Source organism: Amphiprion ocellaris, chromosome 3, assembly GCF_022539595.1.
Source record: "Amphiprion ocellaris isolate individual 3 ecotype Okinawa chromosome 3, ASM2253959v1, whole genome shotgun sequence".
NCBI lineage: Eukaryota > Metazoa > Chordata > Actinopteri > Pomacentridae > Amphiprion > Amphiprion ocellaris.
The window spans coordinates 25,571,935-25,595,136 of record NC_072768.1 but is presented as its reverse complement, the minus strand read 5'-3'; the positions used below and the strand labels follow the sequence as shown (position 1 = coordinate 25,595,136).

Genomic DNA, 23,202 nt, shown 5'->3' with positions numbered 1-23,202 from the left:
GCGAAGGCCAAGTAAAAAGGGCCAACTATTCCAACTACCAGCAAAGGTTCACACCACGGCGGAACCACAGGGGCAATTTCAACAATCAACACCGGAGACGGCCACCGAACAATTTAAGTTCCAGTGGAAATTTGCCCCAGCAAAGAGACAACAGAGGCAGAATCAGTAGTGGCCCCCAGACTGGCCACCAGCTGACGACAAACGTCCAGCAATCAAGTCCTAAGCTCCCTGATGCAATGAGCGCACTGACGTTGGCAATGTCCAACATCACCCTTTACTTTGTTTAAATAGTTTTAGTGTCAAACTTATATTGGTGGCACTGTAGTATGTATTTCAGTCACTTATGTGTTTGACTAGCAAAAGAAAAGAAGTTAAAAAAATAAAGTTGTTTGCCACTCAGTCACTTCTGGAAGTGATACTTATTCAGAATATTCAGAACACAAAAGTAATCGACTTTACAGAAAGAAATTTTATAGCAAACAAAATAAAATTTTTCAAAAATGTAACTGAACACCAACAACATGTTGCTATTGTTATTGTTTTTGAAATGTTTTGTAAATGTATTTTTGTACTTTCCCTATTGTAGCACATTGAGATTCTGTATGTAAAGTGCATTATAAATTAAAGGCATTATTATTATTGTTATTACCAAGCATTTCTCACCACATTATGACAGGCTGCATGTGACACCACATGACTCAGGCTTTACACTACTTCCTCATCATATCATGTACAGATGTTGCATTTTCCACAACTTAAGTGATTGAGTGGTTTAATGATGATTGGTGAGAAGGAAAAAATGACGTGTGTCTGCGTCAACACAATAAGAAGGGTTCCGTTTTTAGTTTTCTGCACTTCACATGTGTTGGCAACTTTTAAAAGTACAGTCCCCCTTAGTGCTCTCTCCACATGATGTCATAATGTTGGAGCTGAGATGTTGGAGCATTTTTGGCTCATCTAGTGAGTTTTCTATGGAAAATGTCAAACGGGAATATTTGTGACTTAAGCACATATGTTCCCGTTTAAGTACTTCATTTGCTAAGTTATTTAACTTATGCGCATGAAGTAATTTCATCTTTTTGCATTTAAATGTTTATTTCAAAGAGATGAACAGTTTGGTTTCCCTACAGCTGGGCTGACAATAAAGACAAGTAATGAGAGAAGGTGAATAACTAAATTAAGCACAATCAAGCATGGAGTACAAACAGCTTCCTTTAGGAGCTGGAAAAGCTTTCACCATATTGAGAGCAAATCATTTTAATTATTTAATTTACTTGCTGTATATTTTGGTGATTCAATATATGCACAGTAACATTCATACCGGTAGAAATATTTTTTTTTCCAAGTTAGTTACAATTTTGATTGTGCCAAACTTAGCAAACTCTAATATCAAAAATAAATAAATAAATGGTGACTGTGTCTTCCAAATACGGTATTAATTTAATCCTGCCTTATCAAAATGAGCATTTCTGATATCCATAATGTTTAGGATACGTTACACCTCATCTTTTTGGATTTCTCGCCATGAAACAGGAAGTGCTGTGTAAGTAGCCTGTACATGGTCCAATCTGCCTGAAACTTTACTCTCTCAGTTGCAGCGCCACCTGGTGGATATGCGTGGGCCAGCCGGGACGCTCCGATGCGAGGACCCGTCCAACGCTGCTTGCAGCTTTAATTGGTCTGTGCGTTTCCTGAGCTGATCCGGTCCGTATATGACGGCATCTGGGTCCAGATCCGGACCGCAGTCCGCCAGTTAGTGACCCCTGCTCTAAACTGTCAAGAGGAATCATATTAACTGTACACATCCAATCAGTTAATCAAGTTTATTGATTAGCACTGAATTTTTCCAGGAAATATTAGTGTTTTAAAAATTCAAAATGTAAACCTTGTTAGTATGCTGAGAAATCTGACATTTAGAAAGATTTAAAATTGGTATGGGTATTGTGATTGAAAGACATCATGTCTATTATTAAGAACAGGCTTAAAACCTTCCTTTTTGACAAAGCTTGTAGTTAGGGGTGAATTGGGTGAGGGGGTCAGCTGGAGTCCGCATGTACGGGAACGACTGACTTCTTCTTCGACATCCCTTAGTTAGGTCCCTAGTTATGGGTCATTCCAGAATTGGAGGACATTTTACATCCCATGCATCAAATTTCAAATAATCCATGTACAAAATGCTAACATATTCAGTTCTGTAAATTTATTTGTCCTGAGACCAAATCTAAAAAATGCTAGGAGAAAAGAATGTTAGTACCCCCTAAAATACCATTTTTCTCTTGTCACACCCCCCTGATGACCAAATTGTATCTCAAAACAGTTAAAATTAAATTTAAATCTCCTTTTTTTTGGTATTATTTTTTCAGAGGTCTCTGGTAATTGTAGGATTTTTTAAAAAAATCATCATATAACTTCCCTAGTATATCTGTACTCTTTTGACCCTCTCAGTGTCATAACTACTATTATGAGATTCATATTTGTTTTTGTGGGCTGCACAGTGGCTCGGTGGTTAGCACTTTTGCCAGTATGTGTTTGATCCCCGGTTCTCGTCCCCACCTTCCTGGGATCTTTCTGCATGGAGTTTGCATGTTCTATCTGTGCATTTGTGGGTTTTCTCTGGGTTCTCCGGTGTCTCCCACAGTTCAAAAACATGCTGAGGTTAACTGGTCATTCTAAATTGTCTGTAGGTGTGAATGTGAGTGTGATTGTTTGTCTCTATATGTAGCCCTGTTATAGACTGGTGACCTGTCCAGGGTGTCCCCTGCCTTCACCTTAAGTCAGCTGGGATAGACTCCAGCCCCTCCTCGGCCCTAATGAAGATTAAGTGGTGTACAGATAATGGATGGATGGATATTTGTTATTCTTAAACTGAAACTAGCTTGACTGCTTTTCTCTCCTTTGGTTACTTGACAAAAACAAACAAACTTGGTTATTTTTCAGACAAACTGTTACTAGAAAGGGCCTAAATGTTTTTGCAAACTTTTTTTTTTCAAAACTGTACCTTCTGCTTCATTTTCCCCACACATTAATGCACTGGGGTAATTCACAAGCTATTCTTTAATATTCTTATTTAGACATCAAAACCTCTAAAGCAGTATTTAAAAAAGTGTGACACTGAAGACCAGATTGAGGTTCCTTCCAGTTTAGCAGCTGTTTAATGTCAATATCTTCATGGAGCAGTCAAACCATCCTGCTGTCAGCAAGCAGATGCACAGGGACAACTGTGGTAATGGCAGTAAAAAAAAAAAAATCCTCTTATAAATACTGTTACTGAGAACTTTAGCCCACAGATTCAACCAGGTCTCCTTCAGCTAATCACTCCTACATCTCCCACAATGCCTTTTTAAACAGTATGTGTTTGAGTATCTTTCAGCAGGCTGCTTGTTGTGTTTAGTGCACTGGTAAATGGTAAATAATCTGTATTTGTAAAGCACCTTTATGATGCGTTCCTCATTTACCCATTTTCACACACAGGTGCTTGTCTGCCATTGGGAGCAACTTAATTGGGTTGTAATCCTAAATGGTTTAAATATAAGTTTTCTAACTTAGCAAGTCAAAAATCCATGAACAAAAATACTGCATACAGAGGAATAGTTCACTGTGCAGCTGGACTCAATTATCATATGAAATATTCATTCCAGTCTTGCCTTAATTGAAGGTTTAGTCATGGCTGTAAATTATGAAGTTATCAGGAAACACAAGCTATGCTATGGTCTCTCAGAACTTGCTCTCCTGATGACAGAACCCAGCGGTGTTTAGGTCAGGTCAGAGGTGCTCCTCATCAAGGGGTGGAGTGCCTTCTCATTTTCCACGGTCTCTCTAGGGAGACATGGATAGTATTGCATTTACTGGTTCATGTAAAAAGTTCCACAAATAGAAGTGTAACAAATTAAAAAAAAAGAGATAGAAAGAGCAGTGTAATGCCTCGTTTCTCTCACTCAAAACTCCGTTCAGCAGGATACACTGGTGTGTTTGACCTCTTGTTTTAAGAGATGTTTAGGAGATGAACTCCGCTGTAAAATAAGTACTTTTTTTTAGCAGATGCAACAGTACCAGTCTTTAGATGTTCACCTTGTGAACCCCAAAACTCATCCTAGATTTCGAAAAGTATTTAATGTTTTTAAAATGTTGCCAAAATTAGATCATTTATCAGCCAGAAGATGTCAAACACTAATAGAAGTGCTGGATTTACACTACCATTCAAAAGTTTGGGGTCATCCAGGCAATTTCATGTTTTCCATAAAAACTCAGACTTTTATTCATGTGCTAACATAACTGCACAAGGGTTTTCTAATCATCAATTAGCCTTTCAACACCATTAGCTAACACAATGTAGCATTAGAACACAGGAGTGATGATTTCTGGAAATGTTCCTCTGTACCTCTATGTAGATATTCCATTAAAAATCAGCAATTAGCAGCTAGAATAGTCATTTACAACATTAACAATGTCTAGGCTGCATTTCTGATTCATTCAGTGTTATCTTCATTAAAAAAACAGCTTTTCTTTCAAAAATAAGGACATTTATAAGTGACCCCAAACTTTTGAATGCTAGTGTACAACTTTCCGACCATCGTTCAACTAATCATGCTCAGTTGAGAAAAATGATCCAGATCAAAGCTTAAATTGTAACATTTCGTCACAACTTCTCCATGTCTCATTTAAAAACTAGCCAAAAATAAATAGTTGCACTTTCTTGATTCTGGATTAAAAAAAGACAGAACTGGGCTGAACTGCAGCCTATGTCTACACAGAGCTGATTGGAATATCAAAACAAATCAAAAATGTATAGCCACAATTCTTTTCAAGTAGTGGTATCACCTGCTTGTACTTAGAAAACTGTTGCACATATTGATCTCAAATGTCTACTGTTTTGTAAAATAATCATTTTTTTGAGTTCTCTTTACTTCTACTGTGGTTGTTCTGCTTTAATGGAGATACAGAAATTTATACTGCAGTCAAAAATAAGCCCACAGTGAGAACAAATGTGACAGGAGCAAAAACATCCTGAAACTGCTTGGAGCTCAGAGGGTTGAAGTGTTAGATTTTGTTTAAATGGTTTAACTCTCTACGGGAGAGCTGCTAATTTAACAATGTAGAATAAAACAAGCGTTGTACTTTGTTTTAGCAGTCGTAACTGGCTTTTTTTCCCCCAGTACTTTAGGGGGATTTCGTTCCTTTAAAATGGCACGTCTGAAAACTAAAACGTTAAATGCTCCTTTTATTGTGGCCAAGTGGTGCAGTAGTGTCCCGCTGACTCACTATCACACACATTACCACCGTTTTACAGCATCAAAGTGGTTGTATAAAATAATCCAAAAGTCTGTAAAGTTTAAACTGACAATCGCTGAGTGGTCGACTGCCATCAACACTGAAGCAGGTGAAACATGTCAGTGTCAACAGTAAGTGTTGCAGTAATAGATTCAGGACACAAAAGAACTTCTCAAAACATTTAAATCTGCAAAAATGTTTTCAGTCTGGTGGCAGAAAAGATCTTTACATTTTCTTCCTCATTATAAGGTAGGCACACATCAGTCAGAGAGCACATCTCCCTTTTTAAAAAATAAATTAAAAGAAAGTCCGTATGTTCACACAGTTTAAATGTGCATCATGTACACTTAGCTCAGAAATATTCAAATCTGGTGTGCATCGGTCTCCTGTTTGATGGATCTTAAGGCGTTCTGGAGCAAACTGCTGTCCGATCGCTTAAAAAAAAAAAAACAAAGCAAAACATTGCAGCCTCAGTGATGTCTCTCTGGATAACTTCTACATTCAAGCAGATAGTGTACAGAGCCAGAAGGTTCTCTGAAGTAAGGTTTCTGGAAAAAAAGACCCCAGTAAGTAATTTTTGTAATAAATGCTTCATTTGTATTGCTGAATGAATAAATACTGCTCCTAAATGACCTATAAATTGAAGGCAGGAAGATAGTAAATTATTGAAATCATGTTGTTTAAAAACCTCTCCCCACATCTCCCAGACTCTGTAAAACTGAGCCAGCAGAGAGAGTGTTTTTACAGCTTGGATACATTTTGCTTTTCTTAAACTGGAGCTTTACACGGCCTGCTGTCTGTCCTGAGTGGAGCTAGTCTCCTCAGCCTCCCCTTCTCGCTCCTGGTTCCAGTCACGGAGGCCCTCTGGCAGGGTGGTGTCCTCTTCGAAGCTCCCCGTCCCCTCTACGAACTCCTCGTATGTTGACTTCTCCTCAAAAGGCCGTGGGCCCAGCAGCTCCAACATGTCCGCTTTGTCCAGCACCTCCTTTTCTAGCAGACGCTTCCCCACCTGAGGATGACATCATGGTTCAACATCACTGATAATCTACCTGTAGGAATCCTGAATCTCCAACATGTCAGCAAAGACAACTTCTGTCAACCTCGTTACTGCTGATACTGGCCAAGTGTTTTACGGGGTTATAGATCCGAGTATTGGGGGGGGAAAAAATAAATAAATCGGATTTCACCACGAGAACCGAATATTCGGATATTTGGATATTCATTTCCAGCCCTAATCAGAATTATCATTAACTTCTTCAGCAATTTAAGCAACAGTAGCTCGTCTGTTGGATCGGACCACATGGGCCTGCCTTTAGTCCCCACATGCAGCAGTGAGCCTTGGCCGCCCATGACCCTGTCACCAGTTCCCCACCGTTCCTTCCTTGGACCAGTTTTGATAGATACTGACCACTGCAGACCAAGAACACCCCACAAGAGCTGCAGTTTTGGAGATGCTCTGATCCAGTCATCTAGCTACCACACATCCCTTCCTGCCTAATATATCCAACCCACTAAGAGGTGCCATGATGAAGAGATAATCAGTGTTATTCACTTCACCTGTCAGTGGTCAGAATGTTCTCCTGATCAGTGTATATCAAAATACTCCTTAGCCGCATTTCTTATGAGCTGCTTTTGAGGCAAAGTATCTCACTGACAAACATGTCGACTGCTTTAAAGGATATAACGAATGCAAAGGTGGAGAAACATGAACAGGTAAAGAGCTGTTCTTAATTAATTGCATGTATCAGTTAATTAAATGTTCGAATGCCTTCTCTTAATTAATAAAGTATTTCTTTAAGTATGGTTTAGGTTTTGCTGCTGTAATTTTTTTCTATAATAATCAATATATTTAGACAGGTATCATAAAGTCATAATTTTGGTATTGTGACTATATTAAAGCAGGCGTTTGTTGCCTAATACAAGGCTAGATCTAAGTGTTTTCTCAAAGTGGATCAAACAGCCACACTTTTCCAATATGTAGTGTGTATATAGTTCAGTTTTCCCTACTTTTGAGTTTGTCAATAGAAAACTTCTTAAAGTCCAAGCTCCAGGACCAGGAGTCCTGAACACGTAAGCAGTAGATGACACATGATGTACTAGAGAGTCTTACCATCTCCACTAGGTCCTTCTTGTCCTTGATGAGCTGGAGGGTGTGCTCGTATGCTCGCTCGACCAGCTCTCTAACCTCCTGGTCTATGAGCTCAGCCGTGGCCTCGCTGTACGGCTTTTCCATGACCATCTCGCCCTGCCGAGGGAGGTCAAACGACACCTGCCCCACCTTGTCACTCATCCCAAACTGCACCACCTGGGAGTAAGGATGCGGAGTGAAGTGTCACAGAATAAATATGACTCTCTTTACATGGCAGAGGTTATGTGATGATCGCCGTTGGTCTGTCCGTCTATCTGTTAGCAAAATTACTCAAAAACGGATTAGGATGAAACCGACTAGATTTTGGCAGTGATGCAGCTTATAGTCTGGATCCATGGATTTGTTAAAAAATTCTGTATCATTGTGAGACAGCAGCACAGCGTCACTGTAACTATGGTAACAAGTGAACACTACAGCAGCTGGATGCTGACAATCATATGATTGCGATCCTACTACAAATCAACCGCTGCGGATTTATTGGGACGTATCTGTCGGAAAAGATAGAAGGAACAATTGATTAAATTGTGGAGGTGTCTCCAAGTCCCATCAATTCCCACCGTCTGCTACATATTTAGGTCCCGGAATCCATACATAATGTACACATGCATAACACACGCCTGGACTCAGCGCAAGGTCATTTCATTTGTGGGTACAGCTATATTAAATGGCCACATTCTATGTTGCCTTGACTTCTGATCATCAATCACTAATAAATAATTGATGCATTTCTAAAAATAATGCTGCATTTTTGACAATGGACAGCTTTGGCGGAGTACTGTGCTCTCTGAGTGCTTTCTAGTTTATTAATTTGACAGAACTGGTGGATGTAGCATGTGTACATGTACCTGAGCGTATGCGGATTGCGTAACCTTCTTGAGGTCGTCCTGAGCTCCGGTGGTGATGCGGCCGAAGAAGACCTGCTCTGCCACTCGGCCTCCTAGCAGCATACACATCCTGTCAAACAGCTGCTCTCTGCTGTACAGGTACTGCTCTCTGGGCAGATACTGAGCGTAGCCCAGACCCTTCCCCCGTGGAATGATTGACACCTGGACACAAACAGAATGGGATTTACAAACATTTTCTTTCCACACTAGTAATAGCTGGAGATGTTACATTGCAGCATCATCAGTAACAACAGTGATAATAGTAATAGTAGTAATACAGTCACAGCTATGGTAAAAGGTTTTATCAGTTCATTACATGAAGAGCAGTGAACAGTTTAGATTCAAAGCAATTACTGCAATTAAAGAGGTTCCATATTGAGATTTTCCAGTAGGTCAAGACATTTAATCGCCATAATCTGTAAGCGATGGATTATATGTTAAATCTGTAGTTTTTGTTTCAGTAAGACTATGCGCACTGAGAAGAGTGATCAGTTTGTGTAGAGTAAAGGGAATGAGTCTTTGTGAGTCTTGTTTGACAGAAATCTAAGCATTATTCTGTTATTTCTGATCATTTGATAAAACTGTCTATGGTTGAGAACATCAGACCTCAGCTGACCACAGGATTTAAAAATGTAACTTCTATTTTCAGTCTCAACCACTTTGATGTGGCAAAATGTCTCTACGCAAGAAAAAACCTGTGCTGCAACATTAGCTTGCCCCCATCACTTCACAACCCTCATTTTAAACTGTCTGTCATTTAACCCTGTTAAAGCTGGTATTGCTAAAATTGTTTTTCCTTTCAGCTTAACTGTTGAGATCCCTTATATTTGTACTTTTACCACTTATAGGAGCAGAGAGTATGCATTCTACAAGTTTAGCAACATATTTAAAAATGTATCCATTACTTTCAGCTTTTTCTGCAGTTCATCAATTTCTTTTTTCTCCACTACTTCAACGGTATTGGCATAACCTTTGGCTAATTCAACCATTTATTCACTTTGAGCTGTCTCATCATTACTTTAATATCTATTTTAACCAATTATCCAATACTTTTCATCATCTAGTCTATGTACTGTAATGTGATTATTCATTACTTTAAATAAGCTGTTAAAAAGGTAACACATGTCTAATCACTTGGTTATTTATCACACCTTTCCAGTCACATGACCATGTGTTCTGGTCCACTTGATATGTGGATGTATATCTTACAGTCCAATTGTATTTTTCTGATTAACCCCGGGGGGTTAAAGTACTCCTGGCAATGACTTAGTGAACAAACATGCCATCAGTGTGAGTTATTGTTGATTTTCAATCTGTTTGTAAGGTTCTGCTTCAGTTTCTGATGTCATATTGATCAACAGTATTGTATTGGGATTAAGTGCTACAACCAAAGATTATTTTCACAATCAGTTAAAGTTCCATTATTGTGAATCCATTAATCGTTTTTTTCCCCATAAACAGTCAGAAAAAAAGCAAACAACAAAATGAAAAGTGATGCATCAAAATCTCACATTTCAGAAACTGGAAACAGCAAATGTTCACCATATTTGGATTTTTTTTAAAAGTCAAAGCTAAATTAGACTAAAGCAGTTATTTGATTATGAAATAGTTTTATTGATTGATCATTAGCTAATCAATGCTAAACATTTTTACTTGTGATCTGGTAGCACAACTATTTATTTGTAGAAGCTTTGTTCAGTACCCGTTAAACTCATTTTGAGCAGACTGAGTGCATATCAATGGATTCTTCTTCACTGAGACTTTCATATGCAACTGTACAGATCATTTGTCACTACATGATACTGAATTCTGAACCTTCGGGATATATAGAGTTTACCTTGAGCAAGGGGTCGGCGTGCTGCAGGAACCAGCCGACGATGGCGTGGCCAGCCTCATGATACGCTACAGTCTTCTTCTCTGTGGGCTGTAGGACCTGAGTCTTCTTCTCCAGACCTGAAAACACAAGGACAAACCAGAACTCAGACTTTGAAAAATATGAACTGATATCAGAAAGAAACTGCCTAATACTTTCAGATGGTAGCACTTTACTGCTGTTGTCTCTTTATTGTTATTACAAATTATAAAATACATTAAAGTAAGGAGCAGAATAAATGAAAAATTAATTATGGAAGACAATTAACATAAAAGCAGTTCAAATAAACAATAGGAAGAAGTCGTCATTAGAATTTGAGTCATCTTGTGATGTCATACCTCCGATGACCCGATCGATGGCCTGTTCAAAATGTTTGCCGTTGACGGAGGGGTTCATGTGCCTGGCAGCAATTAGAGCTGCCTCGTTGCAGACGTTAGCGATGTCCGCTCCTGATTCATTCATTCACAGAGAAAATTACAGTCATTAACCACCATCTCAGAATTCTGACTGAAACACCAAACATGTTCATTTATACTGAAAAGTGCATTTTTATATATTTACACTACCGTTGAAAAGTTTGGGGTCACTTAGATATATCCTTATTTTTGGAAAAAAAAGATGAAGATAACATTAAATGAATCAGAAATACAGTGTAGACCTTGTTAATGTGGTGAATGACTATTCTAGCTGGAAACGGCTGATTTTTAATGAAATATCTCCATAGAGGTACAGAGGAACATTTCCAGCAACCATCACTCCTGTGTTCTAATGCTACATTGTGTTAGCTAATGGTGTTGAAAGACTAACTGATGATTAGAAAACCCTTGTGTATTTCTGTTAGCACATGAATAAAAGTGTGAGTTTTCATGGAAAACATGAAATTGTCTGGGTGACCCCAAACTTTTGAACGGTAGTGTATATTTAGCTAGTATTAGGAGACACAAGGCAAACTTCTTAAATGAAAAACAACAGTACATGCTGAATAAGACTTGTTTTGTGCAGTATTTTCAGGAGTACCTCTAAAATGCTAGCTTTGTCTGTTTAAAATAGTTTCAATTTGACCACATCAGAAAGTTGTTTAATACAACAATTAGGTACACTACAAAATTTTGCTTTTTTTTAAATGTGATCTAAAACGAAGTGTTACCAACCAGCAGGCAAGGTTAAGTAAGGATTGTTTCTCTGCTGATTTAGGTCACATGATGTGAACTCAGTATCGAGAGGATCATAGCTACAAATCAAGATACCAAATGTACCAAAAAGTTCAACGACTCTGAATTAAATTTCAATTTTCTTGGCAAGTTAAACTGAGATATACAGTGCCGTGCAAAACTACTTGCCCACCTACAGAAATCTTCTGTTCTCACTTGAACATTTCAGATCATCAAACTAATTTTAAAGTAAGACAAAGACATCCCAAGAAAACACAAAATGCAGTTTTTAAATGAACATTTAATTTTTTGAGGAAAAAATGTTGTTTAGTCCATTTTGCCAAAATTCCTGCAGTTGTTCCTGCCAAGGAACCAACTAGTTAATATGTTCAGGGGGTCAATTACTTTTTCACGGGGCTGATACAGGTTTTCAATAATCCTTCAATAAACCATCATTTAAAAATAGCATTTTGTGGGTTATCTTTGTATAATATTCAATAAATATAAATATCACAGTTAAGTGTGAGAAATATGCAGAAATGGAAGATTTCTGTAGGGGGCGATGTATGATGCAGCTGTTACAGACCAGTGAATCCTGGTGTGGCAGCTGCCATTTTCCTGGCGAGAGAGTCTTTGTCCAGACTAGGATCCAGCTTGATTGGTCGCAAGTGGACTTTAAAGATGGATGCCCTGCCCTTGATGTCTGGAGGACCTGAGAAAATACAGCAGAGGTTTATACGGCAGAAAAAAAATACAAGGAATTTCTTAATTTTTTTAGTTGCACAAGGGTTTTCTAATCATCACTTAGTCTTTCAACACCATTAGCTAGCACAATGTACCATTAGAACACAGGAGTGATGGTTGCTGGAAATGTTCCTCTGTACCCCTATGTAGATATTCCATTAAAAATCAGCTGTTTCCAGCTAGAACAGTCATTTACCACATTAACAATGTCTAGACTGTATTTCTGATTTATTTAATGTTATCTTCATTGAAAAAACTGCTTTTGGTTCAAAAATGAAGACATTTCTAAGTGACTCCAAACTTTTGAACAGTAGTGTATTGTGGAGTCAAACACTGTTATTACAAGGTTTTATCCATTTATCCACATGTGTGAAATAATACACATTTTTACAGTTTAACACTATTCCTCAGAGGAGTAGGAGTAATGCACCATGAATCATCATAGCCATGCACCAGTTAAGGCAGTGAGGAAGAAGTCTGCCTGACATTTATCAGTGTGACAAAAACTATTGCTAGACTTTCATCGTGCATATAGTCAGCTTGCACTATTAAGTTGATGTAATTAAGAAACTTGGCTCCTACAGTCATTACAGAAACCTCATTTTTTCAATTAGATCTGTCTGCCATGTATAAATATACGAGGCAGGTGTTCATCAATTTGTAGCACAAATTTTAACCAAATGTCCAGAGACATTGACAAGGATATGACTAGGTCATGGACAGGGGGTGCCCTATCCATGACCTATAGTCGCCTCAACTCTCTCTTACCTATGAAAATCTGTCTGTCAAAGCGCCCTGGTCTCATCAGTGCAGGATCAAGGATGTCAGGTCTGTTGGTTCCAGCAAGGACCACCACGTTAGTAGCAGTGTTAAAACCTTCAAAAAAATAGCAACAGATAGTTGACTCATAAAACATTAAATTCGACCTTTAAGATTCAAGAGTCAGTCTCTGGTTCCTGTCCACCGTACCGTCCATCTCCACCAGCAGCTGGTTCAGGGTGTTCTCTTGCTCACTCTGACCCCCAAAGTTTCCTCCCCCTCTCTTTCTCCCCACAGCATCGATCTCATCAATGAAGAGGATGCAGGGGGCATTCTTCCTTGCCATGGCGAACATGTCCCTCACCTTCAGAGGACAGAGCTCAGTCAAGCATTCGGTTTCTGACTAGAATCACATCTACAGCAGTCCAACACACATTTAATTGGGTTTCCTTTGCTCACCCTGGCTGGACCAACGCCCACAAACATCTCCAGGAACTCGGAGCCATTGACAGTAATGAAGGGGACGTTGGCCTCTCCAGCTGTGGCTTTGGCCAGCAGAGTCTTCCCTGTCCCAGGTGGTCCGGACAGCACAGCACCCTGGGACAAGAACATTATTCAACTAATGGCACTAAACTCATGTGGACAATAAACTGCTAATAAAACAAAATTAAAAAAAACTAAATTGAAACTTAAATTTAATATATCTTCTTGCCATTTGCACTCCTTTTTGGTCAGCTTTGCTACCGTGAATCTCTGTTTTCCTCGTGAACTCATCTACAGCTGCCTCAATGTGAACATTTTAAAACCCCTGCTTCTGTCATAATCCCAATGTGTGTGTGTGTGTGTGTGTGTGTGTGTGTGTGTGTGTGTGTGTGTGTGTGTGTGTGTGTGTGTGCGTGCGTGCGTGCGCCAACCTTGGGGATCTTGGCTCCAAGGTCCTGATACTGTTGCGGGTTCTTCAGGAAGTTAACAAACTCCAGGATCTCCAGCTTGGCCTCTTCACAGCCGGCCACATCCTTAAACTTCACCTCGATGTTGTCCTTCATCATCTTGGCTGTCGACTCACTCATGCTGAAAGGGCCCCTTCCGCCACCAGCGCCTCCTCCAATTGGTCCTCGCCTCAGTGTGAAGAGCAGGAAGCCTATCAGCAGCAGTGTGGGGATCATGCTCATCAGAAAAGAGCTGAGAAGGTGCAAAACGACATCAAAGGTTATCACCATTTTCAGAAAAGCTTAAGTAACTGTGTGTTTCAGTGAAGTTAAGACCAATGAGAAAAGCTACTGGCTCACATAACACACATCATGATTGTGTTTTAAACTTACCCGTCGCTCTCAGAACTGTAGACGACAGCGGGTCGGTGTGACGGCTCCAGACCCATGTCCATATGAGCTGTCTCAAGGTTTCTCTCAAACGTGTCAACACTGCCAATGTTGAACCAGACGTAACTCTGAGGGTCACACAACATCCCATTTCATTCAGCTAAACTGCAGAGCAAACTAAAACACAGCTTTCAACAGAAATCTAATTTTAGAATTTTTTTCAAGCAGAAATGCAAAATATGTGATTGTTTTCCTTGTTTATGATGTAGTCAAACAAATACACTGAATGTTTCTGGATTTTAGACGGCTGTGAGGACAAGTTTGAGTAACATTAACCTTGGCTACAGGGAATGTCAGGAAATGGACAAGTTTTCCACTTCTGTACTGTTTTTGACAAATGATTAGTTGATAAGCTGAAAACTGAACTGCCAGATGAATCAAGAGAAAAAAACGTCCCAAGGATAGCAAGAAGAATATTTGCAGTTTCCTTCCAGTTTGCATTAAGATGATTTCTTAAACCTCCTTAAAGGTTACTGGTCTTATTTTACTGGTTTGCTTAATTGGGTGTAGCCAAAATACAGCAAACATTCACATAAATATATAGATGAGGGAAAAGTTTGAGCTCTGAGGGACATCCCACTCACCACTTCAGCATCAGCTCCTGGCACCAGGATGACCCTGACATATTGTTTGTTGACAACCTCCAACCGATCAACCTGGACAAAGTATTAAATTGTTTACTTCACAAATGTATAAAGGTTCCCAATAATGAGGAGTTTTAAACTATCAGTGTTCAGGCCTTCAGTAGCAATAGATCTTGCACAGATCAATTCAGCAGTCATGTCAACTTTATTTAGTTCCAAATTAACCAAATTGACAAAAAACTCAATATCCTGGCATATGTTAACATTACAGTATGAGTTTATCAGCACCAACACCTCAGAGTGCTCCTTACCATGCCTCTGCCCAGGTAGCGATTGACAAAGTCCTTCCAGCTGATCTCTCTGCCGTTGTCTCTGAAGTAGAAATAGAGCAGAGCTGAACTCACTCCAGCCATGGCGATTGCCATGTAGCGGAAATCCTTCTCATCCCAGGGGAAATCACCCTGAAAAATCAACACAGGTACAGATGGATGCTAACGCTACCAACAGGTTATCAATCACATCAGTCATCATTAATGTGACGACACAGAGGTGAAAGATCTGTAGACAACTGCTAAAACTGACAAAGAAAAAGGCTATGCTGAGTGACACATCAGTTCATATGGATAAAATAATAGATGCTAATGGAACCATCACAATACATCAATTAAGATGTTAACTACTATTTAATTACTAAATCACTTTAAGTCAAAATTCTGAATTCATATTCTTAAATGTGAATATCATCTGGTTTATTTCCTCCTCAGTGACAGTGAAATTAATACCTTTAAGTTGGAGACAAAACTAGAAATTTGGTTTACACCAAATATGTTCATATTTAGCATGTAGCACAATGTAGCATGGTTACTTTGGAGAATGTAATAAAAGCCTGATATGGCCCGATCACGTAAGATACCAATTTATATTGTTGTAGTAGTGGGGATATCAGTGGGTGAAATCGATCACAGTCTAAACCTAGGATCAGACATGCTGCATAATACCTATATATATCCTAAATTGCAGCCTTTACTAATTGCATTGTTTCAAATGTCAATTAAAATATGAAATCAGCTGATTGTTCAGTCCAAGTATGCAGCATCCTTCGAACAGCATATGCATTGCTGTATATTCATCCTTAATTTTAGCACTCCACAAAATCATTTTCCCTTTCATATTGTGTAATGTCACTGCGACTTTTTTTTTAGTGTTGGATTACGGAGATCTTTTGTACATGAATGCTTCAACTCAAGGTCTTCAGATGGTTGACACTGTTTACAATGTTTCTCTGAGGTTATTATGAAAGTCTTAACACACATACTGTGAGTTATACTCAAGGGTGGGACAGCCTGTTTTAGCCACCCAAAGGACCTGTCATTGGTATATTTTCATACATAAGTCTATACTTGAATGACAGCCTACCTACATTTGTTCTCTTACTGCACAGAAAAGCTCTGATCTTTACTCTCTCTGTTACACAAGATCATTTGTTGCGTTCTGTTCCAAACCTTCCAACTGAATTGGGTAAAAATGCTTTTGTTTACTCTGCACCTTTTGCATGGAATATGTTGCAGAAAGACTGCAAACTAACCAAGTTAATCTCATTGAGTGCTTTTAAATCCGAACTGTGAGTTCTTGAGGCTGACTCCACAAAATGCACTTGTTTGTCATAACTTTTTTGTAAATTTAATTGTTATATGTTTTTTGCTCTTGTTTTCATTATGTTCTGTGTATTTTTGTAACTGTGTTTTGTATGCTTGTATTTTGTATTTTGTTTTGTATTGCTGCTGCCTATCTTGGCCAAGACTCCCTTGCAAAAGAGGTTGTTAATCTTAATGGGATTTCTCCCGATTAAATAAAGGTTAATAATGATAAATTGTTACTGCTGAGGTGCTCTTAAGCAAACTTTAGATTGCAGTGGTGTTTTCTGGAGAGCAGCAGCACACACTGTCGTATCATATCATGGACAACATGTATGTTTCAGCAATCTGTGTACAATAGACTTATGACCACAAATACTGTCCAACATCAATGATTCATTTAAGCCTTTCACTGTGAATCTAGGATATTTTGGAGCATTGAGCATTTTGTGCTTTTCGTGTGATTTTAACTAGGGGAAAGGCCACAGAGCTAAACTGTCTCTATTTATATACATTTTGACTGTGGACAGAAAACTATCTAAAATCTGAGGTTACTTCTCAACCCATTCTAGCTTTACGGAAATGAACAATTCCTGAACTCAAAATACTGACATTAAGTCGGTAAAAAATAAAATATGTTCATATTATAAAATATCTAAGTCAAAGTACCTCTAACATACCTTTAAACTTGTCTCAGTGGTCACATATTTTATTAAAACTACATTGTGAATGTCTAAATAATGTATATTGTATTGACAAGAACATGAGTCCCTTCCTCTGAAATTGTTGGCCCTCCCTGTGCTTTTAAACAGACCAAGCATGGCCTCCCACACTTCACTGGAAAAGTGACAGTGGACTCCATACGTGTTAGCTCTCATGTACAGAATCTTTCTGGTTGTAAATGACAGTGAGAGGCGGAAAGGAGGAAGTGTGACCAATACGCCTGTTTATTTAGTCTGAGATGTTGGTGTCATATCCCGTGGTTGCAAATGTTGCATGCAGAAGCTTTCATTTACACTGTAGCTGTAAATTATGATTTCTATGTGAGTTTTCATGCCTTACCTTTTGCATTCGACTCCACCAGTCTTTTCCTCCTCCTCTCTTTCCTCCTCCTGATCTTCCTCCTCCTCCCTGATTCACTGGTCCTCCTTTTCCATCTGAAACTCAAATTATTGGTTTTTAACACATCTGTCAGACCAACCAGCAATTCCTATCAGGCCTTCATACCAGTTTTTCCATCTGCAGCATTTCGGCTGTTTTATAATAGTAACCCTGGTACATTAAGACCTAAACCTACAACCAATGTATCCCTTAAAAATCAACAGAGTCTAGCCTCCAGACATACACTGCCATTTTTCAGACGAAGATAACATTCAAGTAATCTGAAATACAGTCTAGACATTGTTAATGTGGTAAATGACTATTCTAGCTGGAAACAGCTAGTTTTTAATGGAATATCTACATAGGGGTACAGAGGAACATTTCTAGCAACCATCACTCCTGTGTTCTAATGCTACATTGTGTTAGCTAATTGTATTAAAAGGTTTAGAAGGAATGATTAGAAAACCCTTGTGCAATTATGTTAGCACATGAATAAAAGTCAGAGTTTTCATGGAAAACATTAAATTGTCTGGGTGACCCCAAACTTTTGAATGGTAGAGTACCAAAAACCTGCTGATAATGTCTCTGTGTCTGTGATGTCTCTCTAGACTGGGTTGTTTACCATATTAAATGTCACAGTATTTGAAGTGGTTTATTTGTCTGGTTTTACACCTCCACTTGTTTCTGCTGCTCTAAGAGATACATAATCAATATAGTGACAACATTCAATGTTTATTGAAAGATACATACAACGTTTGTGAAACTAAACAAGAAATGATTGGACTTGGCATCAAAGACACTTAAATCAATTCACAAGAGAATTATCCATTTGATATCTGGGGACATTACACTGTTGTTTGTCATCTCAGATTCAACAGCTAAAGAAGGGTTTAATGTATCTTTTCCTGAGGTGATCCGTAAGATCCTGGGAGCCTGTCATTTTTGGACAACCTCATCTTTTTTTTTTTTTTTGGTTTTGGCTTAACAGTGTCTCTGTGTGCAACTGAGGGTGAATGTGCACAAAATCCTAATGTTTTGCTTGGGCTTAGGTATGGGCTATACCACAGTATTAGGATATACCAGCAAGTTTAGAAATCCCAAAGATATGATCTTCAATACCTTCAAACTTCTTTTTTTAAAAAATAAAACTGACACAGAGACAATCAGTTAACATGACATACTGTAGTGCACAACAACAGAGATCCGTCATGTTACAAACAAATGGTACAACAGATGGACAGCTGAGCTGAAGAAGCTACAGGTGATGCCAGTGGGGTTGCATGACCTGTTTAGGGAATATTTGGGATTCAGACACAGTGACACAGGTAAACCAGTCAAAATGGATAAGGTGGTGTCTTTGTCTGCACATATCAACCTATACTTGTCCAGGCTGACCTTCAAATTCCTCTGCATGTGGACATTATAATATATTCAGCACAGTGAGGAACATAGCAGCATTGTCACGATACTTTGAAAAATACGAGCATTATATCCAGTGGAAAAACTTGCCACCATATGAGGGTCAAAATTTTTTAGATTTTTATTATGTCTACACATGTCAGAGTTATGGAAGTATTTAATAATAACAAGACTTATTTAAGTGAATTAGACAGGACTGTAGATTACCAGTGTCACACATGAAAGAAAATAATTTCTCCTCAGAAACGAGTTCATGATTTAATGAATCTATATGAAATGGTAGGAAGATATTGGCTCACCTTTGGGCTCAGTGGAGTAGAGACGCTGCTGAGCTGATAGAAATCTGCGACAGGAAAGAAGGATAGCAGGAGTTCGGTTGACGTTCTGGAAAAAGACCACAGAGCCAGTGAAAAGGCTGAATAATTAATTGATTTCAAATCAAAATTTAAAACAATGCAACTAGTAAATCAGTACCACTATTTAAAGCCACACCCCGTAAACTATGCAGCGTGTGTGATTCAGAGCTTAAACTGTCATTAGGTTTACAAATTCTTGCCATCCCCCTTATGTAACAGTTGTATCTAATACAGAGAAATTTAACCTGAACAATCTTAGACAAATTAGACCTTTCATAACACTTGGTGCTGCTAGAATGTTTCTACATTTATTGATATTATCACACATTGAATACTGCGTAACATGTTGGTCGCTGACAGGTGTAAATACCTGCAAAATCATAAAATCACTCTATTAAAAAAAATCATAAAAGGTCCTTAATAGAAAACCAATGTTTGTAACATCTTAGAGAAGTAACACCTAATGAGCTTTGAGAATTTTAAAAATGTCAGATTTGCTTGTTTGATCTACGAGTTGTTACAAGGACTCGCCCCACTCCCCAGGTCTGACTTTCTTAAAAGAAGAGTCCACAGCAGTCTCAGGACCAGGGTCTCCTTCAGAGGGGACTGAGAGGTCCCACATAAAAAAACAGCCTTCAGACAAAACGCTCCTTCTGTGAAGGTTAGTAAGATCTGGAACAGTCTTCCACTCTCCATAAGGGAGTGTCCGACATTACCAACCTTCAAAACTCACCTTAAACAGTTGCTGAAAGTGAACCAGTCTTGCGACCATTACCCTTTAACTTCTTTGTGTACTTTTTGTAATGTGCTTTTATTGTGATCTATTGTCCTTTTATTGTGACCTACTGTCCTATGTTTCACTGTATGTTTTTTTTTAATTTATTTATTTTTACCTGCTTATGGACTGGGATATAAATTAACATTGTTGCTATAATCTGGCATATTTACATCTATTGCTGTCTAAATAAATTCTCATTAATGTGCACTGTCCCTATCAATTAAATAAATTTTAAAAAATGCTTTGCTGGTGTCACATGTGGTAACGCTTTATCACAGATCGTAATTCCATATCAAACTGAATAAAATTGAAAATCCTATCACGTTTTAAATCTATTAAGCACTGAATATTGAACTGAATCTTGACTTTAAAAGTAATCACAAATCAAAACACATCTGTGAAATAAAATTATAAATCGCCAATAGATATTTTCCTCATATCGTTCAGCCCCAACTATTAGTGCAGTGAATACTCTCTACCAGAAGCATCCTTCGAGACTCAACAACACCACGTGACTATATTTTGCAAAGCTGTTGTTTTACAACCATGACCTCTAACAAGTGAACAACCACATGCTGGAGTTCACCTATAATTAGCACATCTGACCAGTGAATTCTAAATCTCAGCAGAGGAATATTTAAAATGTGGCTAACATTGGCCCATAAGGATCTTGATACTGAATCACTGCATGGCTAAATTAATTAACAGCGTATTTTACACTTTTGCTTTGCTGCTTTTCCAAGTATGGTCTTGGTCTGCTAGAAAATCCAAATGCCATGGTAGGCATAGTTTTAGACAACAATGCTTTTCCATCATTGTATCAACTGTTTGTGTAATGTCCCTGTGTACAAAGCCTGCTGCCTGACCTCAAATCCATTCAAGACCCATGAAAAGAAAGAGAGTGTTTGCCAAACGCTTCCAAAATCTGGTGAACAGTCTTCGTATCAGAGTGGAAGCAGTTTCAGTATCAGACCCCACTGTTTTAAAATCTGCATGCTTAACTAAGTAATCATGTCCGCATAGTATTGCAGTAGTATTCACGAAGTGTACCCAACAAATTGGGTCATTCCAGAATTAGAGGACATATGATGTTCCATGCATCAAATTTCAAATAATCTATGTACAAAAAAGTACAACATGCAGTTGTTGTGTAAAGGTACTTGTCCTGAGACTAAATCTAAAAAAAAACTAGGAGAAAAGAGTGCTTGAAAATATTTTCAAAATGCCAAATAAGTCTGGAGTTGCCCCCAAAATGCCAGTTTTCTCTTGTCCCACCTCCCTGATGACCAAAGTGAATCTCAACTAAAACAGTTAAAATAAAATTTAAACCTCCTTTTTTTGGTATTATTATTTTTTTCATTGTTGTGGGAATTTTTTTTAAATCAACATAATATTTAAAATAATAATTATTATGCACGGAATGTGTGTCCCACAACATGCACCCAACCCTGTTTGCATAACCTTTTTAGATGGTAAAAGAAAAAGAAAACGGTGAATCACATGATACGTTGCAATTAACTTCATCAAACAGTTTTCCTAAAAAATGGTTAGAACAAAGCTATGCCCTCTCGTCTATTTTTCATATTTTCATACCATTGTCAGCCTTCACTGAACGTCTCACTCTGCCTCATGCAACCCTGTTATGTGTATTATCAAGATAAGACAAATTATTTTAGTTTTTTCCATCAGTAAGTTTGCCATCTTGGTCAGCAGTAACAGCTAGCTAAATATCTAGCTTCTACTCCTGAGAAAAGGTAACATTAGCATGGATTAGCAACCCTGTTACTGTCATTAGAGTAGGGTTAGCAAACAACAAATATGTAATAAAAATTGTACCATTTATGTGTAAGCTCAGCCAATCAAGCCTTTAATAGTTTAGTATCTATTATTGATGAATATGTAGCAGTAAATTGTAAAATAGAAGGTTAATCTTTCAAAAATTTTCAAGCCCAAATGTCCTCTAATTCTGGAATGACCCAATGACTCAGATGTTTAAAACTGGAAAGGTAACAAGCTAAACCTCCACAGTCTTTGCAGTCTGCAGTTATTGATTTTTATGTTAATGAGGCTTCAGAATCAGGCTTTTGTGTCGTTTGTCTAAGTTAGTTATCCTTCTTAATCTGAATTGTCATCGACACCTCTGTGTACTAATCTTAAAGCTAGATGTGGCTTTTAAATTTAACTATGTTGAAAGCTCTGCTTAGAGTACTTTTCAGGAAAAACTGTAGAAAATACTGTTCTGGTATCATAGTTTCAGTAAGATACTGGTAAAACTGTGGCTACCGTTAGCGTCACTTTAGAATTTTCTTTCAAGTACACGCAGTTCCAGAAAGACGGATTTTAGTTCACTTTTGAGGAAAAGCTCGCCCACAGATTTTGAAGGTATTTCTATTAGTATCAGCTTGTCATATAAAATTCACAGTGGTTACAGGACAAACGCTTCCATGTATATTTAAATATCGCCCTGTACCTACAATTCCCAAAGTCTTCCTAATAAGTGTGAAGTAGCGACCAAACAGAAAAAGTCCCAAAAACGTATATACTAATCTAGCAACTTAATTAGACTTTTGCCGAAACAAAAATACATTTATAAACAGGCAGATGAGACTCTCAGTCTTACCCTTATCATGGCCCATTATTTTGTTAAGCAAACCATCACTGGACGACATTATTTTCCAAGGGGTTTATATTTCTGGCTCAAAGCTTCCAGCATACGTGGAGAGGAAACTTAGGTCGTTGACTTTTTGGTGGACTAATACGGTTTTAAAACGAGGCAGAAAACCTCTACCTTTACCTACCAGGGCAGTGGAGCTCGGGTATCCGGCTGTGAAGAGCTGTGCTGCTGGCACCACTGAGAAGCGAGACCGGGCTCCTCCAGCCCGGCAGAGAGGCAGAGCGGCCGCCGAGAGAAGCCTCAGTAGCTGAGACATCCTCTCTGTGCCGCCTGCCCAGAGGCTCAGTCAAAAGTACAACAGTTTTTGTTTAGTAAGCCTATCTTCTCCCCCCGAACTCCATTATAACATGGCAAAAGCAGCTTCAAGTGTTATTGGGTAAGAACAAGGCATGAAATGTCAACGGGAGGACGATGTAAAGGTCCGTGAGACTTTCCCTTCACATTCCTGA

At 38.4% G+C, this 23,202-nt stretch overlaps 1 protein-coding gene across 1 annotated transcript; it reads right to left on the bottom strand.

The window, feature by feature from the left end:
• Window positions 1-5,434: 5,434 nt before the first annotated feature.
• afg3l1 (AFG3-like AAA ATPase 1) lies at window positions 5,435-23,155 on the bottom strand. Its single transcript, XM_023263375.3, has 16 exons — window positions 22,878-23,155; window positions 19,245-19,329; window positions 17,488-17,582; window positions 15,103-15,252; window positions 14,792-14,863; window positions 14,151-14,275; window positions 13,743-14,010; window positions 13,288-13,425; window positions 13,039-13,192; window positions 12,838-12,945; window positions 11,912-12,037; window positions 10,513-10,623; window positions 10,139-10,254; window positions 8,263-8,463; window positions 7,379-7,573; window positions 5,435-6,277 (listed from the first exon to the last, which is right to left on the bottom strand). The coding sequence occupies exons 1-16, from the start codon at window positions 23,007-23,009 to the stop codon at window positions 6,050-6,052; spliced, it is 2,304 nt and encodes a 767-aa protein (XP_023119143.2). The 5' UTR covers window positions 23,010-23,155; the 3' UTR covers window positions 5,435-6,049.
• Window positions 23,156-23,202: the final 47 nt, after the last annotated feature.

Bases quoted from the DNA above. Each gene is read 5' to 3' on its own strand.
- afg3l1 (XM_023263375.3), bottom strand. From the start codon at position 23,009: ATGTCTCAGCTACTGAGGCTTCTCTCGGCGGCCGCTCTGCCTCTCTGC. The intron at 13,426-13,742 runs GTTGGCGCACGC...TTCTTGTCCCAG, and splicing joins TTGGAGCCAAGATCCCCAAG to GGTGCTGTGCTGTCCGGACC. The intron at 12,946-13,038 runs GTACGGTGGACA...ATTTTTTTGAAG, and splicing joins GCTGCTGGTGGAGATGGACG to GTTTTAACACTGCTACTAAC.